This window comes from Herpailurus yagouaroundi, unplaced genomic scaffold, assembly GCF_014898765.1.
Source record: "Herpailurus yagouaroundi ecotype Mexico unplaced genomic scaffold, PumYag 203, whole genome shotgun sequence".
Classification (NCBI taxonomy): Eukaryota; Metazoa; Chordata; class Mammalia; order Carnivora; family Felidae; genus Herpailurus; species Herpailurus yagouaroundi.
Genome location: NW_024412434.1, coordinates 33172177 through 33190995, shown reverse-complemented (window position 1 = coordinate 33190995; position 18819 = coordinate 33172177). Strand labels below are relative to the sequence as shown.

At 56.1% G+C, this 18819-nt stretch overlaps 1 protein-coding gene across 2 annotated transcripts in view; it reads right to left on the bottom strand.

The window, feature by feature from the left end:
* Positions 1-18819, bottom strand: part of ADARB2 (adenosine deaminase RNA specific B2 (inactive)) — a 427099-nt gene that overhangs the window by 121999 nt on the left and 286281 nt on the right. The window contains exons 2-3 of one of the 2 annotated variants that reach the window (XM_040451564.1): positions 14363-14449; positions 5542-6416 (exon numbers count right to left, since the gene is read on the bottom strand). In XM_040451564.1, the coding sequence (XP_040307498.1) occupies positions 5542-6416; positions 14363-14449 (962 nt within the window). The remainder of the gene's footprint in view (positions 1-5541; positions 6417-14362; positions 14450-18819) is intronic. The other variant, XM_040451565.1, reaches the window with a different exon arrangement.

The window sequence follows — 18819 nt, the reverse complement described above, 5'->3', positions numbered from 1 at the left end:
GGACACAGCGAGAAAACGCTGTGAACCAGGAGGAGATTCCTCACCAGACATGGAATCTGCCGGCTCCTGGACCTTGGCCTCCAGCGCCACGAGGCTAAATTTGTTGCCTATTAACCACCCTATGAATGGTATTCTGTTACAGCAGCCTGAATGCACTGACTTTTATGAGAATCCCAGATTGGTGAATTTCACCCGTACGTTTCCCACATCAGGTGGAAATCATCCCAGGCACATGCCTGTCCTCCCTCGCAGCTCTCACCGACCACACCTGTCCACGTGGTTGCACAGGTATCTGCCTGTGTTTTATAACCCACCTGTACCAGAACTAGCACCAGAGTTGAGATCACCTTGTCTGGATGCTTCAAGTGGAAGAGAGACATTGGGTTCCCTGACACACAGGGCTTTTGGGGACAGTGGTGGTGAGAGCATGTAGGTAGAGCAGGTCGAGGATGAGGGGCGGGGGGTGGTGCTGATGGCTGTCGGGCCCCGTACCTTCTGGCCATTCCTGCAAGCCTCAGGGGAAGTCCCCGGAGACCCCAGGTCAGCTGCTTGGCTGAGTTCTTTAGCTTAGGGTCTCTTTGGCCAGAACTGTGCTTCTGCGATGGTCCTGGGCCACCTTGGGGCTCCTGTGCCAGCCAGTGCCTGCATGTGGGGAGGTCAGACCTTAATCCCACTCGCCAGGGGACAGTAGGACAATAGCTGAGAAACCGAAATCCTGTCAGATGGGACAGCCACGTGGAAACGAGAAAACACCTTGCTGTCCTGACTCCAAGAAGGTCACCTGGAGTCCAGAAGCGATCCTTTCTGCCTGTGGGACATGCAGAGCTCTAGGACTCTGTTCAGGCGTCTGTCTGGAATTGCCCCGGGCTGCACCCATGGCCTACTGCAAGGCTGGCACTGGCTGGCCCGTCTCGAGTCCCCCAGAGCCGAGTGGCAAGGGCACGTGGGCACCTGCTGCTGTTTTTGGGTGTCCTTGGGTAAACCAGCTAGACAGCATTAAGCTGTTTCAAAGCCAAGTGCATATGATTTCCATAGCTATCTGTTTTTAATTTAAGCCTATTTAAAACTTGAGGGCCCCTCTATAGCTAATTTGTTACAGCAATATTAATTAACGGTTTCACATGACAGTGGTTAGGATGCCACTCCTATTGAGTAAGATAGATTTGCAGGAGCAGGAGATCAGAAAAACAATCTGTGAAGTGGCCGGAGGCGGCTGGGGGTCACCTTGGGGTTTGGGAGAAGGACGGCACGTTTGCGCAAACGTGCTATTAGCGTCCCGCAGTGCAGCTGTTGAGGAGCCAGTACGGCCCCCCCGGCCTCATTCCGCGGCTAATTCTGGGGGCAGATTCCGTGAGATGGGATCGCGGACTGCAGCTCGGATCCAAATTTGCTGTAAAATGCTCAAACTTAAAAAGTAATTGTTCCTTTCCATCGGGTTATAAATTCCCATGGTTTCTCCCCTCCCCCACAGTGATCGCTGCATACGCGGGAGCATCCCCCCAGAGGGCGTGGCAGGGACCACGCACCTGCGTGAACAGTTTTAAGTTACTCCCTCTCTTCCTCTGTGGGCAAGACACACGGCTGACACCACCACAGTCTGACATGGAAATTAAAAACAAAACAAAACAAAATAAAATGAGGGGGATCCTCGAGTGTGAAGGAGAAGCTGACCCAAAGTCAGGAACCGCGTTTGTTTCCACCCGAGGGTGCTTCCTGGTGTCCCTGTAACTTTCTCTCGCGCTCCCTTTATGGCCATCCCTGTTTACTCGCTCTCTTCTCCACGGTGGGAGAGACGCCTTTCGGATGGAATCTGGCGCTTTCCTGAGTCACCTGTTTTCATGCTGGGGCTAGGAAGCAAAGACCGGAGAGAGATGGAGATTTTGTGATTTTATCTTGTTTTATGGTAATGTTTCCAGGGAATGAGTATTCACAGATCCTCCTTGACTTGATGATGGGTTATGTCCCGATTGAGGGACACCGGAGCCGAATGGCAGTGTGGGTGTGGATGAGTGTAGTTGTCCACGCGTCGACTGTTGCTGTCATGATCGAGGGGCTGGCTGCGAGCCACTCACGAGAGAGGATCGTCCTACATGCCGCTGCCCGGGACAAGATCCAAATTCAAAATTCAAAGAATGGTTTCTACTGAATGAATACCGCTTTTGCACCATTGTCTAAACATCATTAAGTCAAACCGTCTTAAGTTGGGGACCATCTGTATGTGTCAACACAGTGTCATTATCACTTCCTATCTCATTAACACAGAGGAGTCCTGTAGGCCAGGAAAATGGGAAGAGTCGGGCCGGCTGGCCTAGCTACCTCCTGGTCTGCATCGGGTACCCTTATCAACTGATATTTGCAGAGTGCACAACCTGTGCACCAGTGTGGGTGTTATAGACTGCTCCCCCAGCTCAGTTAGGTCTGTACTGTGTTCTAGAGAATTTAATGAAGTCTTGATCTCAGCCCTGTGGATAAGAGACCAAAGCCAGATCTCGCGGAAGTGAAAGAAGAAAACTAGCCCAGTTCTGAGAGATGCCCCCCACAAAGGAATGGGTGAAAATCAGATCCTGGAGAAAGCAACACCTACGATTTTAATCTTCACTGAGAATATCGCTCTTCAGAACTTCCTCCTTCGAAACGGAGGTGGAACCAAGTGCCACTTTTCCTTTCTCCTTCGAAACGGAGTGGAACCAGTGCCACTTACCCTTTCCCTTCCTGGTGGACAGTGACATGACGTCCCACACCTCTGGCAAGATCGGTATTTGCTCCAGACAGGCTCCCTTCAGGTCTTCAGCAGAGGGATGTGAGGAAGCTATGCTCACCCAGACTTGTCTTGAGGTCAGAGCAAACCTCCAGCCGGCCCAGCCCGTCCTGTGTGGTCCTGCTTTCTGGGCTCAGGCTGGAGCAGAGCCACGAAAAGGTTGGAACGGTGCAGGTGAGCCGACCTACCTTTATGGGAATCAGAAGTTCAGGGGCCAGCTTGATGGGTTTTTACAGTGGGACCCACCGTGGCATTTGAGCATGCTACCCACATGGCTCCACGTGCTATCTCGTTTGAATTTTCCCTCATTGTGGGTCACTGTGAGGGAGCGCCCGTCAGAGTGTTCATGGCAGATGGAGACTTTGTGAAAGCCTTCAACAGAGACTCGGTTTGTCATCTGTTCACCCAAGACCACCCTGTGTGGCACAGAACCTCGAAACTGGGCCGGGAACGTTGAATGCTGATGTTGACACCCAGTTCTAAAATTGTCACTGTAGCAGTGAGCGGGGCCACCGTCCTCCCCGTGGGCTTGGGCAGGGTCCTTACGGCTCAGTGTCAGGGCACGTGCCTTTTCCGGAAGTCTGGCTGGGCCTGGGGCTGCCGGCTTGCTCTCCTGCACAGATGCTAACAGCATAGCTAGGGAAAAAAGGGTCGTGCCTTTGGGGACCTGGAGCCCCAGGACCGGGGGAAGCCGGCTGTATGGACAGCATCGGGCAGCGCAGGAAAGCAGAGCAGGACTTACAGGGATTCTTGGGATCTTTTCCTGAATTAAAGATCAGTCCAAGAATCCAGGCCACATCCAAGACAGGATTTGGATTCAATAAAGCCACTGATGGTGACTGGTCCTGAGTCCCCCGGCCGGCTCAGCCCCACCCAGCCCCGGGGTGCAGGGGCGAGGCGACAGGTAATGAGCCTGCGAGATGGCGGTGCCTGGGGTGTGATGGATGGCCCGCAACCCTCACGCTGCTCCGCGCCCTCCATCATCCAGTCGGGGTGGTTAGCGGACTGTCAGAGAAAAATAATTTAGCGGCCGTGGCTTTAACTGATGTGCTGCATTCTGGGGTCAAATGACTGTTACAAAGCAGTGGTGCTGCCTGGTTCTTCTGTCTGAGCGCTCGGGGTTGACAACATGAAGAAGAAGGCGTTGCGGCCAGAACTCACTGACACCCTTCAACCTTCAGCGGGGCCGGTGCAGCGGCCACAGAGGGAGGAGGACGGGGAGAACGGCCAGGCCGGCGGAGGCCCGCGGGGGCCTGGCATGGGGGGCGTCCTCAGAGAAGGTGGCTGGGAGACACAGGCCATGGCCAGCGTCACGGCAGCCTGGGGCTCACGCAGGCCGCAGAGGGCACAGAGGCTTCCTTGGGTGTTGTTGGCGAGTTTAAGTGACGAGTGGAGACACAGGACAGGAGGGAACAAAGGACACAAACCAGCAGGGGTGCAGAAGACAGGGAGCAAGACGCAGCCCCTCCCTCCCTCGGAGACGTGCGGGGACTCACAGGGATGCCCAGCTGCTTTGCAAACACCGTGTTTACTTGGACGGTGTGTTACTTGAGGGTAGGTCGCAAGACAAGGCAAGGTTACAGTCTAAACGGCCCCAACTGGCCTCCTACAACGTGCAGCAAGTATCTGAAAACCAAAGGACGGGATCAAGGGCAGAGGGAGCAGAGAAACAGGAATATCTCGCTCAGCAGTCTTCCTCCATCTCTCTACCCTGCTGTGGGGGGCAGGCCACGGCCGGAGCAGGCCCCTGCCCTCCTGTGCCCTGCAGCCGCTAAGGATCAAAGACGGATGAGTGAGTGAGTGAGTGAGTGCCTGCCCCGGCGTGATTCTGCTCTAGGGTCTTGCCCGCAGCCACTTGCTCTGATGGCTGTGCAGCCCCTTGTTCTCCCCGGGGAGCATGCGCCTGGTCCCCCGGGTGCAGCGGACTCTGTTCCGGATGCTGTGATGGGGGGCATGGTAGTCCCAGCGGTAACTCAGGTACACGGGGCCCACTCTGCGCTCACACTGGCCTCTGTGCTTTCTAACTGCGTGAAGCACGTCTGTCCTCGATTGATGCTGAAGCCAATATAGACACCGTCCTGTATCCAACACACACAGGACGCCCACAAGTCCCCAGAGTGGTGACAGGAAGGGTGATTGCATAAATAAGCACTTTCAAGACTTGGAGGGAAGAGGTTGTTACAAAATCACAGATAGACAGTTCCCGACACACGGACGGCGCCACAAAATATTCCCTGAATGAGCGACCCAGTGTTGCAGAAACGGCAAGGTTGTGGCCGTGACGCAGGCGCGAGCCCCCTCTCCCTCCCTGAGCTCTCCGCTTCCCGCCAGCCCCTGGCCTCAGCCCCTGCGCCTCTGTCTGGCCTGGCCGGGGGCCCCGACTGGCATCACCCGGGCGAGATGAGCCACGTTCGCAGGGCTTTCTGCAGGCCCCCAGCTGGAGGCCCCCCCCCCCCCGCCCCCGGACCCCACCTGGCGCACACATCACGCTGCCGCGCTCACTGTAGTGACCTGCCGCTAACCCTCTCCCCGGGGAGGGCCCGCTGCGGCCCCTCATGGGTGGCATGGCCATCTCCAGGGTGATCTGCTGCCTGCTCCGGGAGTGTGGACACTCTCTTCACACTCACACGACCCGCTCTCTCTCTCCAAAGGCCTGCAAACCGCTCCTAACAATGATGCGGGGGGCGGGGGGCCCGCCAGTGATGGGAGCAGAGGGGTCTGCCCACCACCCGGCCAACTGGCTTCAGAAGACGGCCGCCTGTGGCAGCACTTGAGAGGCTCACCTGGGGCAGGAGCTGACCTCTACTCCTGCTGGGGACGTGGCCCGGCAGCCGGATGTCGAAGAGGGCCTGGAGGGCGGCCCGTGCCGCCTGGCCCTTGGCCAGCTTCTTGCTGCGTCCTGAGCCCTCGAACGTCCTGCCGTCCACGCACACGGCCATGATGAAGCTCTTGGCCCGCTGCTTCTCGGCCGGCTCCGCGAGGCACACGTAGCGCAGGCCGGAGCGCAGCTTGTTCAGCACGACCACGGGGTTCCTGTCGCCCGGGGCCGCAGGGCCCCCCAGATCCAGCGGGTGGCAGAGGAGCCGGCCCCGCGGGCAGGCCGTGGCCAGCAGCCCGGGGTCGGCGGGCCGGCGGCCGGGGAAGGCCTCGCTGGGGGCGGCGGGCGCGAACTCCTTGAACAGCGTGTCGGGGAAGTCGGCCTGGTCGGAGGTGAAGTCCGTGGATGGCCCGGCGCCACCGCCCATGGCCAGCTGGGCCTGGCAGGCGTTGGGGAACTGCACGAAGGACCTCAGCGCCAGCTCGGCCGCCCGCATCTTGGCTTTCTTCTTGGTGGGCCCCGTGCCCTCGAAGGTGAGCCCGTTGACCTCCACGGCCACGGCGAAGACGGGCGCGTGCACGGGGCCGGTCTGGGACACCATGCGGTACTGCAGGCCCGGGCGTAGGTCGTGCAACTGCACCAGCGCATTCTTGGGCGCCACGGACCACGAGAGCTTCCTCCAGACGAGCTGCAGGGGGCACAGGTGGCCGCCGTTGCCCTCCTCCAGAGGCCTCTTCCGCTTCACGCCGGGCGTGCTGCCTCTGGCCCTGTCGCTGGCGGCCAGGGGCCTCGCCTCCCAGTTGCTCACGCGGTTTTCCTTCACATCCGCGCTGCTGGTACCTGCGGGCGAGAAAGACAGCCGTGACCCAGGGCCCTGGCGGCTGGCCACCGACGTCAGACGGTACCGCTGCAGCCGCCAGCAGGACGGCCGGCTGGGGACTCGCGCTTGGCCCGGGGCCCCGGGAGGGGGTTGTGTGGACATGGGGGCCTGCGTCCCAGGCGGTTCTTGCGGAGAGGCATTTCTGAGAAGGAGGTGTCGGTGGGGCCCGCGAGGCCTCCAGGCTGCGGCCGGCTGCCCGCCCTGGGCACGGACGCCGTGCCTATCTCCCCAGGCCGCCCCAAACCAACCAAACAGGCGTCCCCTTCCTCCTCCGGGCTTTGGGCAATGCTGAGGGTCAGGGCGGCCTTTCCTGCCCAGGGCGGTGGTGGGCAAATTGTGGTGCCGTCATTCAAGGGAAGGCCACGTGGCACTTGCACTTAATCAACTACGTGTGTATGCGTCCACGTAGGTGACTGAGAAATGGGTTAGATGACGCAAACTAACGCGTAGAGCGAGGACAGCACCAGATTTTGCAGACACACACCTTATACACTGTTTGTGGAATCACACATAGGGGGTAAAGGTTAGAGACTTCCCACCTTCCCCGAGACACAAGGACGGAAAATGGATGTGGGCTTACAGGGTGGCTTCCTTTGTGTCTATGGTGTTTCCTTTTCCCCTTTCTTTCTTTCCTTGCAGGAAACGGTGGGAAGTAAATTTGGCGAAACCATCCCTTGTTAACTGTGGGTGGTGGACGGGATGCGTGTAAAGGTGACTTAACTTCCGTGGCCTGGCCTTCTTGGACCCCTCTCAGCCCAGACAGCTGTTCCGTGTGGGGCATGTGTCACTTCGGGACCACAGGACGAGGTGGTCCAGAGACAAGGGCGCTTCTGGGGCGCGGACCCTTCAGGTCTCGTCCCAAATCCTCAGGGGATGGTGGTGGCGAGCGGTGCAGTTACTTTTCACGGAGGCCCCTCACACCTTCACTTTGCTGCCTTTCTTATTCCTAAAACCCACCCTGGGTGGGGTCGTGGCACCAGTTTCTAGAAGAAACGAGGCTCACAGAGGGAAGTGCTTGCCCTGGGCTAGTTGGTGGAGATGTGAACGCGTCCTGGGAATGTCTGTCTAATGCATGGGTGGTTTCACGGAAACAGAATCGTCCCACCATTTTCTCAGCCCTCTCGCAGGGCACCTGCGCTGGGCTCTCCAGGAGGTGGTGAGGGAGTTATCGTCGGCCATCGGTTTGGACAGATGCGGGGGCCACGCACGGCCCTTGAAGGCTTCCCCGGAGTCAGGAGTGGGTTTTTTCTCATTAAGCACGTGGAGATGAGGGGGGATTTTTATAGCTGGCTCACAGCCTACGGACAGACGCCCAGCGGGTTCCCCTCAGTCCTGCCCCGGAAGGGGAGCAGCAGTAAGAGCCGTAGACTCCGTGACCTTGCCCTCGAGGTGTCGCTGGCAGAGAAAAGGCAAAGCAGTGCAGCCTGCCAGCCTGGGTGGGGAGGAGGGGGGTGCCCTTGGGTTCCTGTGCGGCCCCGCCCAGTGCTCCCTAGCCAGCCTGCACCATTAGCCTTTCCTGGAGCCGTTCGCTTCTACGAGGTGCTAGGTCTGCACAGGTAACTTTGCTCAAAGGCTGGACACAGTGGGTTTTGTAAGTTAGAGGTGGGTGGCATCTATTTACAGTCTATTTTGGTAGAAATAACTACCTTCCAAATATCAAGCACTTAATCTCTTCCCCTTTTTTAAGCATTATGGGTCTTGGCTACAGACAGACGGCAAATAGCTCTGCCATTTTTAGGGCATTTCGGGCCAAGAGACAGTAGATCAGATTAACCATGCAGCTTCTCAAATTGAACGTAAAGATGGGGAAAAAAAACCCAACTCAACCAAAAAGGCCTACTCCAGATTGAGTAGATGTTGCCGGAGTTCTCTAATTTCTTATTGATTTCCCACAAGGTGGGGGTCCGTGAGCCCGTTTGTGCCAGTGGAGCAGGCAGTATATCAGATGACCTCTGTTGCCTTTTGAGGTAGAAAGGTTTATCTTGGAGGAACAGCCCTCACAGACGGACATTTCCCTATGGCTGCCGTGGCATAAGCCGTGGTTGTCAGATTGTGGCAGGAAGACCCCTTCCATAATAACCAATAACTGACAAAAATTGATGAAAAATGTGGGCTTCTGGGTCCCGTCCGGGAAACACTAGCTACAATGTCTGGGTTTTGCAAATGAGCCGGGTGGGGATTCCACTTGGTTCCACACAGCCCGGCTGCCCTTGGAGCTGGAGGCTGCAGGGGGCGGGGGGCAGCAGCCTCTCCACCCTCTCTGGGCTCAGGCACAGGAGATGTCCAAGTCCCCTCGGCCCTTCCGGTGCGTGTCCCTCCACCTGCCCGCACTCCATTTTCTTACAGTGGCTTCAATAGCCTTGCCTTGTGGGATTATTCTGAGGTTGAACCAGAGGAGCGTGTGAAGGAGGCTCAGCCCAAACCCTCACATACAGCAAAGTCTCACGCAGGTTTTTGAAAATAGCAGGAAAGACTGAGACAGAGACTCCTGAGCTCTTGAGAATGACTTTTCCCTGGAATTCTAGGACCGCCGGGGATCAGGGGAACAGCCTTTCTGTCACAGTGCGCCGGGAGCCGGGGGCTCCTGAGGCCAGGCCTGAAGACGTCCACTCCGTTGCTGAGGCTGTGGTCCCCACAATGCGACACAAATGCCTCCTGTGTGTCTCCCGTGTGGTTGGCAAGGCAAACTCTGATCACACGGACTTACCAGACCCGTCTGAGCGTCAGCAGCCTTCTGGGTCCCGAGACAGACAGAGGCGAAAGTAGACTTTGTCATTTGGGACAGTCAGTCCGGTGGGGGAGACGGAAGGACACCTGGACCACATGCACCTTAGCTCCTGGCTGCCAGAGGAGGGATGGACGGGGACCTCGCAGGGAGACCTGTCCTGCAGCCATAGCGCTGCTTAGAGATCCACGAGCCTGTCCTGGAAAACCTCTCGCCACTTGCCGGGTCCCTGCAGGGCTTTGCTGCAGCAAGGCCGCCTGAGTTTCTTACGGGACTCCAGCTCTGACCCTCATGTCTCCTCCACACGGACGGTACTAAACGCATTGCAATCCCCCCACCCCCCGACCTAGGAGAGGATTCTCATTCTGTTCTCCATCATGGTTAACGTGTTTCCCATAGTCTGTTGTCAGAATGACCCAGAGACAAGAAGTCAGGAGGCTGAGAAGGCTCTCACTCCTGATACAGGCTATTGGGTGCCTGTCCCTGCACACGTGCCCTTGGGTCTGGGCGCCACGGAGCCCACGCACCCAGGGCTCTGTCCCAGCACAGTCTTCTGCTCCTTGACCCTGGGGTCACCCCTGAGGTGCCTGGAGATCACGGATTCTCCTCGTCCAGGAGAGCAGGGCCTGGTCTCTGCTCCTGGCCTGGCTGTCCTGAGAATCGCCCTGCAGGCATGTTGCTGACACACACTGGGGCACCTCGATGTGGGCAGCGGGCTCCTGTCGTCCCCAAGCTGCCCAGGAGCTCGTGTCCCGTGCTGACCCTCCAGGCGTGCATTTTTTGCTGGTTCAGAGTTGGCCTTCTCTCAGGGAGCTGACCCCAGGCCTCATGGACGGCGTGAGCACTGTCTCTGGAGACGGAAGGAAGGTGCAGCTGGGGCTCTGCACGGGGCTGGTGGCAGAGTCGTGCACAGACAGAACCCGCCAGTGGGGCCTTTGTGAGGGTCCAGGGGGATAACGCACCAAGACTTTCCACATGATCTGTAAACACTGCGGCTCTCTGACTGGCGACCGATCACGGCTGCCTCGGAGGTAGCAGTTGCCAGGACTCTCCCAGGGTTCCAGGGGGCGAGACGTGGCTCTGGAATATTTATTGTACGATAAAAACGGGTTGTTTCTGAAAGTGTATTTGTTGTGCGCTCGGAACCCCTCAAACAGACGGGTCATACTACGATATAAGAATTGGCGAGTCCTTAATTCTACCCTGGAATTCATTCTCCCGAACGATTGCTTTTCTTGCGGGTCATAACTCAGAGACTTGTGGGACGTTTGAGCTTGGAGCAGCTCTGCAGGGAAACTCACCTCCCGTGCAGGGGGCCGGACGGGGGCTGTCACTTGTTACAAGTCAGGTGCACGTTAAGGTGCATTTAAGGATTTGCCCGTCCCTACACTCTTTGTGCACGTGTGTGTGTGTGTGTGTGTGCGCCCTCGGGACGCCAGCCTGTGGGCGAATGCTTGGAAACAGAATGGGGAGCAGAATGGGGCGGTGGGCCTGGGGGCCCAGGGCAGCTCCCACCACCCCACTGTGTCCCCATCCAGGGCTCACGTCATGTTTCTCCCCCTTGGAAAATGCCTTCCATTGGCGAAGTCCGCTCCCGAGGGAACCGCGTGCAGGCGCCCTGAGAGCCCACGCTGGCTGGCGCGTTGCTGCGGTGGGACACCGGTGACCTCCCTCATCCTCACGCCATCCGGCACCAGACGTCCGTGAACTGCAGTGTCTGTGACTCCCACAGTTTCGTGTGCCCTTCCATTGTGGGAAGTGGAAGAAACACAGGCAAATACAGATACCACAAAGGTCAGTGATGGACGCTCAGCGGCGATTTGAAGACGGCCGGGCACAAAGCCACCCTCTGAGGCCGAGTGGCCGTGTGAGCGAGAACTTCAACCACGGCCACGTCCGTTCCGCTCCCTCACGCGTCGGCCCGTCTCCTGAGCCCACAAGTACTTCTGTCTGACAAAAATTGTCAGCAAATGCAGTGCTATCTGTGAAGGTCCAGCGCATAAAAGAAACACATTTTGGGGAGAAAGACCAGAGTTTTATCCTGGCCTGGCTGTGGCTACACTTGAATTTTCCAGGTGAAGTGTTTCCTCCCAGAGTTAAGTCCAGTTATCGCACTGTCCTTGCGCACTGGCTGTCGGCCCTCAGATGTGAACAGGCCACGTGGAGGGCGAGGTCCTCGGCTGTGGGCTCATGGCCCTCACGGCTCCGGCGCGAGTGCAGGCGGCACGTGGGGCTGTGTATTATGCCCACGCTTCGCCCCTCCCTGCCCCTCCCCTCGCACCCTCGCCCCCTCACCCCCTCGCCCCCTCACCCCCTCGCCCCCTTTCCCCTTTCTGGGGCCACCATCTGCCCAGTTATGATGCAGCCGGACTTCTCCAAGCAGTCCCGGTGCCGGGAGCTGTTCAGCACCGCATGTCTGCTGTGTCCGCAGCTGGCGGGGCGCCAAGGAACCGGCCGTCCGAGCTCCACATTCGTGTCCGACAAGGGTGCAGCCAGGAGCCAGGCCAGTGGCCCGGAGCTCCGTTCACAGGAGGAGGGAGGTCCTGGGGCCTCGAGGGTGTGGGCTGTGGCCCACTCTCTGAGCACAGAGAGCCCTGTGGGCCGGCTGGCTGGGGTTGCAGAAGGGCAGGCCCGACCAGGTGGCTCCTAGATCGGGCTGGGAAGCAGGCCAAGGCGGCCTCCTTTGCAGGACCTGACCTGTCACACGCGGTCCTGGACGCTGTGCCTGCCGCACATCTGGGGGAGGATCAAGCAGGCACGGCGGGCGGGTCTTCCTCCCTCCAGACCCAGTACAGGAAGCACCCCAGGAGTGGGCATCACCGTCCCGCCTCATGTGACCTGGGTCAGTGGTGGGCATCAAGGTCGGGGGGCCAGTGTTCAGAGAAGAAAGCTTTCTGAGCTGCCCGCTTAAGCAGGAAGTCTCAGCAAAGTGGCGTCGTCCCGTAGACCCTTGGCGGAAACCCACCCCCGCTGACAGCTTCCAGAGGGGCTCACGGGCACCACTTCTCTCCGGCTGAGTCTCTCTGGCCACCAACCCCGGACCCCAGCTGTGCCCTTGGCGTTGGGACGAGGGAGGTGAGTGCCGGTGGCCGCGCGGGGAGCCTGCCTGACGGTCCCGCCCCTGACTCCGCACGTGGAGCGGGCAGAGCACTTTCATGTATCTCCAGCCCACGCACACCAGAGCCACGTGACCTAAGAACAGAAGGAGACCGCAAAGCCAGTTCACGCTTGCTCCTACCCCTCCACCCTCTCTCCCTGCACAGGCGTGTGCATGCACATGCCACACGCATCAGACACACACCCCTGCCCTCTCAGGGGAGTCACCACTGGTTCCTCTCCCGCCTTCCAGTGGCGCTGGGGTTACAAATTGTGCAGACTGTGTCGGAGAACTAGAGTTGCGAAGACAAGGGCACGGCTTGGGGTCTGTCTTCGAACGGTGTCCGAGCACAGGGTTTCCTAAGTACATCAGCAGCTTATATGGCAAAGACGGATGGCCACTCCACTGACAGAAAACAATTTTGTGAGCATTGCTAAGGCATTTTAGCAGGTAACAAACAGCGAAAAACCACCTGTTAGCCAGGGAGCTGAATTAGGGGAAATCCCCTTGATTGCTGTTAGCCAACTTGGGCACTTCCTCTCTTCCAGGTCCTTGCTGAACGTCTCGATGCATCGTCCTGATTCCGATCTCAACTCCGTGACTCAGGTAACGTTCCCTTCCCCACTTTGCAAATGAGGTGCTGGGGCTCTGAGCCGTGGGTCTCTTGGCCAGGCTCGTGGGGGCACTTACAGAGCACGTGGCCGTGTCCACACTGGGCCCCCGAGTAGACACACAGCGTTCCAGCCCCTCGAGGTGGGAAAGAAGAGGAAGCAGAGGGAGATTCTCTTTCTCAACTCATATATTGCACGTGTGTTATCAGATAGCTTTGGCCATAAGTCCAGTTCAGCGTGGGGCTCGTGTGCATGCCTGCTTAGAATATGCATTCATGGACATGTACACATGCATGTGCACTTGTGTGTGTGTGTGTGTGCGCGCGCGCGCACGCCCCACATTTCTGAAGCAGCTCAGTAAATTGACCGAGTCCTAGAAATTTTCCCATTTAGACCCTGAGAGAAGAAAAACAAGCCCTTGCCAGACTTTCCCTTGGGCGCATGTGCTTTGCTGAGGCTCTGACCCCGAACTGAGGGTCCAGAGATGCATGTTCTGATTTCCACGCAGGGCAGCGACCTCAGCCTCCAGTCCCCTTGATGGTTGGGTTTCCTGGGAGGGGCCCCTGCTTCTTCCCAGCTGGCGGCAGAGGGGACAGCACTCCCGTGTGGGTCCCCGACGGTGCCTTCTGCCCTGGGAGCTCCCGCACACGCCCCTCGCCCCTCGCCCCCTCACCGCAGGCAGTAAGCATGCCCTTCACTCTTGGCTGGAAGGGTGACCCATCTGTCAGATAATATTGAAACGCGAGAAGGATCTGCATGGACTGGGATGCTTCACCCCTCGCGTGAATGGTTGACAGTGCGCCACGGACTGGAGACCGTGTGTGCCAGGCACGCCTGGGCGCCTGCACACGCACACCAGCCCTGCCTCCCTTGGGGGCCCTCAGTGGTCTCGGCAGGGGGACTGTTCAGATCCCCTCCCCCAACCAGCTTTTTGGTCCCCACACCGCACTGCTTTGGTGTCTGGTTTCATCCATGAGCCAGAACTGTCGTCCCAACGGGCAGGCAACCATCCAGCTCTTTCCTTGTGGAATGATTATACAAACTGTGTTCACCTCCCTCTCTCCCTCCTCTCTCCCCCTCTTTCTCCCTGCCTTCCTCCCCCTCTCTCTTGCTACCTCCCTCCTTCCCTTCCTCCCTCCCTTTCTTCTTTTTGGAGGGAAAAACAAAGGGAAGAGAGGCGGGGTGGTCCAAGAGAACTGTTTCTTCCCTGCAATTGCTGGAGTTCTCAATTATATAGTCACTGCTCATATTTTCCCACCACCCAGGTGGGGACAGGATTGCAGGTGGGGATGGGATTCATGATGGGGAAGGGACTCCAGGTGGGGACAGGAGTGGAGCCTCTTGCTCTGGGAAACCCACACAGTCCCCCCCCCCGTCACCCCAAGGGTCTCTCATTCGGGGACAGTAGAGGACACCCCCTCAGCGCATGGGGCTGGGACCCCCTCGGCTCTTCAGGGAAGGGAAACTGCTTACTTAGATTGTCTTCATCCTCCGTGTTGGTGGCCCCGGGGCTTAAGTGCTTGAAGGGAGCGATGAAGGCTGACAACATGGTTACTTTGTCTGGAAAGAAAAGAAGAACAGGAAATGCACTTTTGACATTGAGTTTCAGAAAAACTCAGTGCTCTCCCAAGTTCTTATTACTGAGGGTTTGGACGGGGCGTTGAAGGCTCGTTTTGGCTTCAGCCACTTCATTCTGGTTCAGTCTTTTATTGAATTTCTGACAGCGTTTTCATCAAACCCCTCTCTCCATTCAATTTTAGACTTTATGATTTCCATGTTTCTTCTTTTCTCATTTTTGGCATCTCCCCTCCTCTTGTTCCCTGTCCCTCAAAACTCCACAAACGATCGTCTCCAGGGCGACAACCTTGCATGGGCTCCCAGGGTGCTGGGTGGGGCAGAGCTCGGGCCGAGGGCATTTCACAGGGAGGCAGTGAAGCAAGTACAAAAAAAAAAAAAAGCCACAATTAAACGAGAATCGTGCAATTCAAGCCAAGACCTTTCCTCCCCATCAATGGAGAACTTGCCATGTGGGCCGGAAGTGCATGAGCAAGGATGGACCTTCAAGCTGCCAAACAGGGGCAGCGAGGGAGGGAGGGAGGGGTGCAGGATGGGGGCCCCATGTCCATCCTGCAGATGGGGGCCCAGCAGAGCCTGGAGGGGAGCCGGCGGGAGGACAGGCAGTGGGGACAGCATCATCCCATGTTTGGGCTCTTGACATCTGCGTGGGCAGCTGGCCCGGGGGGACGCTGCTTGTGGCCGACGGGACGTGTTTTCCCACAGTCTCAGCGCTGCGAATCTTTTTATTTTATTTATGTATTTATTAAAAAAATTTTTTTAATGTTTATTTTTGGGAGACAGCACAAGTGGGGGAGGGGCAGAGAGAGAGGGAGACACAGAATCCGAAGCAGGCTCCAGGCTCCGAGCTGTCAGCACAGAGCCCGATGTGGGGCTCGAACCCATGGAACACGGGATCATGACCTGATCCAAATTCGTACGCGTAACTGACTGAGCCCCCCAGGCACCCCTCAGCGATGAGTCTCTTAAAAAGAAAGACAGGATTGTGGGAGGAGTTCAGAGGGGAGGCACTACAGACAGAATATTAAAGGGCCCGGAGGAAAAGCTCCGTGTTGTAGAGACTCCACTGATTACATCCAGCCTCCAGAGCTAGGCGCTTGTCCACAGGGGAGCCTCCTCGGGGGCAGAGGCGAGTGCACCCTGGGTCCGCATGTGGACACCCGCCTCTCCCGGGCCCCCTCCCCACTGTTCTGGGCAGTCCTCGTGTCCGCACCTGGCCCGCAGGGGTTGAGCTACTTTGCTACGGGGACACTCCGTAGGAATCAGTTGGCACCAGAGGGCAGGGTTTTCAGTGCCCCCTGCTGCTTCTGTCCGCAGGAAGGGGGACTGCTGGCGTGTGGGGCTCCCTTTTGGGCACAGCTCTGACTGTGACTTCGCCCGAAAGCCTCAGCTGGTGGTTTTATCTGCAGTTAGCCTTCAGGCGTTCAGACCCAGGCCGGCAACATGCTCTTTTTCTTTGAATTCTGAGCCCGTTTTCTCTTTACCCACGCTTCCCAGAGGCCAGAGGACTCCACATTGAAATTCATTCAGGAGCCTGTTAACAGCTGTTGTTTCCAGTGGGGACGGGCAGCGATGTAATGTTCACTCAGAGAGAACAATAAATAACTCAAATATAAAATGCCTGCTCCTTCTTCATTCTACGGAACGAGAAGAATAAGCCAGGGAGGCACTGGCTCTCCCAGACCCTCACAGCCCAAGCTAATTTACTATGAGGGAATGAAATCTTTTGCTTGAGTTATAATTTCATTAAGGGCGCCCAATAATGTTACACAAAGAGTGTGAAGCTCAAATGATTTAGTCTGGAGCATCTCAAAATGAAATTACATTTTTCTAATAGAGCGGAGGCTACCAGCCAAACACCCACAAAAATACACTAAACCATTTCAGAGTTCACCTTAGCACAATTGTGAAATATTTAAAGACTGTTTCAGATCCTCAGAGTTCTTGCTTTCTAGGGTTGCCAGATTTATCAAATAAAAACACAAGACCCCGAGTCAAAACTGAGTTTCAGATAAACAGCAGATACTTATTTAGCGTGTATAAATGTCCAGTATTGTGTGCCGCGTGCATATACCGAAACGTTATTCAGTTTATCTGAAGTCCAGATTTAAGGCAGGGGACTTGAATAGACATTTCTCCAAAGAAGACATCCAGATGGTCAGCCAACACGTGGAAAGATGCTCCACATCAGTCGCCATCAGGGAAATACAAATCAAAACCACGAGACACCACCTCACACCCGTCAGAATCGCTCCCATCCCAAAGCCAGCTAGGAGGTGACAAGAGTCGGTGAGGATGTGGAGGACTCGGAGCCTTGACCACCGAGAGTGGGAGTGAGAAATGGTGCAGCCGCCATGAAACTGGCAAGCCCACGTGTGGGTCTGCACCCAAGAGAATAGAAAGCAGGGTCTCAGAGAGGTATTTGTGCCCCTGTGTTCCCAGCAGCACTATTCAAAACAGCTGAACGGTGGAAACAGCCACGTGTCCGCCTGACAGAGGAGTGGACAACAAAATGGAGTGAATGCACACAGCAGAACATTATTCATCCTTAAAAAGGCAGGCGACTCTGCAAGACGTGACCACGTGGATGAACCTTGAGGCCATTATGCTGAGTGAAATAAACCAGCCACAGAAAGACCAATACTGTGGGATCCACTTATTTGAGGTCCATAGAGGAGTCAAAGCCACAGAGACTGTACAATGGTGGGCGCCAGGGGCTGGGGCTGGTGGGGGTCAGTGTCTAGTGGGGACAGAGATTCAGTCTGAGAAAATTAGGAGGTTCCGGAGATGGTTGCATAACAATATATATGTATTTAATGCCACCAAACTATATGCTTAAAAACCGTTAATGTGTCAACTTTTATGTTATATATATTTTACCACAATTCGATCATTCAAACTTGACTGGATATCCACTATTCTATGTAGTAACCCTACCTCTTTCACATCCTATCGACTCCTCTGCAGCAGTGGATTTTAGGTTCCCAGCCCAAACTCGCCCACCCGAACAAAACAGGGCACCTGCTGCTGGCCTGTCTGCCGGGGAATCCCACATCGTTGCTTCTGCGAGAATCAGTTGGCCCTGAGAGTGGGAAGGCTGCCGCTTTAGCGTGTCATTAGGACACACGGCGGGAATTCTAGTTTTTATTTAGAATAATCACACTGAAAACGGTTCGGTGTCAACGCCTTTCTTTGTGGCTGTTTCCTTGACCCACTGTGTCAGCGGAGCCTCCCGTTGGCGTGGTCCTGTCTGAGCTGCGCTCAGACTTCCGGCTCTGTCTGCTGTCTGTGTTCACCACAGTCGTGAGGTCGGGCTCATACGGGTTACTGATGAAAACGGAGGCTGTGCTTTCATTTTACCCGATTCCGGACATTTTGTGTACACTGAGAGAGGCTGGCTCCAGAATTCCCCACGCTTCTGCCGCCCCCACCCCCCGTGTAAAGTCGGGAAGAAGGAGAAGGTGTTTCCTGTAGGGAGAGTATCTGGAAGGGGTGGCTGGGCCCTGCACCCAGAGTATCTGGTGTGGCCCAGCCGGAAACTGAGCCGAAAGAGCAGCCCTACACTGGCCGTGATGCTGGATGGCGCCCGGGGCTGCCCTCCAGCCAAGACTCCCTCTCCGGGAAGGCCCGGTCACCATTTGTCATATCACAGCACGCCATTTCTAATGCATTTCTCAAAATGATCCAGGACATTTGTGTTATAAACCTTATTACTCATTGCAAAATAAAGGCCTATGGCCCTTGGAAGTGATGTGATTTCATGTATTTTCGGAGCACGTGGGAAGCATTTTCAGAGGGCAGAAACTCTTGGCTGGAACCAAACGAGATCACATTTGCTGAGAATATTGATAACAAAGAACAAATACAATTTGGTAGTGATGTAAAGATAGATAAATAGTCCAGGGGGACAACACAGAGCATTCAGGAATAGAATCGTACCTATAAGATCAATTGATTTCCAACAGAGAATTCAAAGTAATACAATGGAGTGAAAGAAAGTCTTATCAACAAACAGCTGAAAAAACTGTACACCAGGTTGGGAAAAATGAATTCTGAGCTGTGCCTCATACCATACATGGAGATTGTCACAAAATGGGCCATAAACCTAAATGTGAAAGCTATAACTCTAAAACTTGTGGAAGAAAATACAGATCACTGTCATGGTCCTCATGTGTGCGGATTTCTTAGGACACAGAAAAGCACTAATCATAGAAGAAAAAAACAAATTAGTTTTCATCAAAATTAAAAATTTCAGCACTGAAATACACTGTTAAGAAAACAAAAAGCAGGTCGTACGTTAGGGTAACAGACATATAATCAAGACAACTGATTTGTATCCAGAGTATAAGAACCCT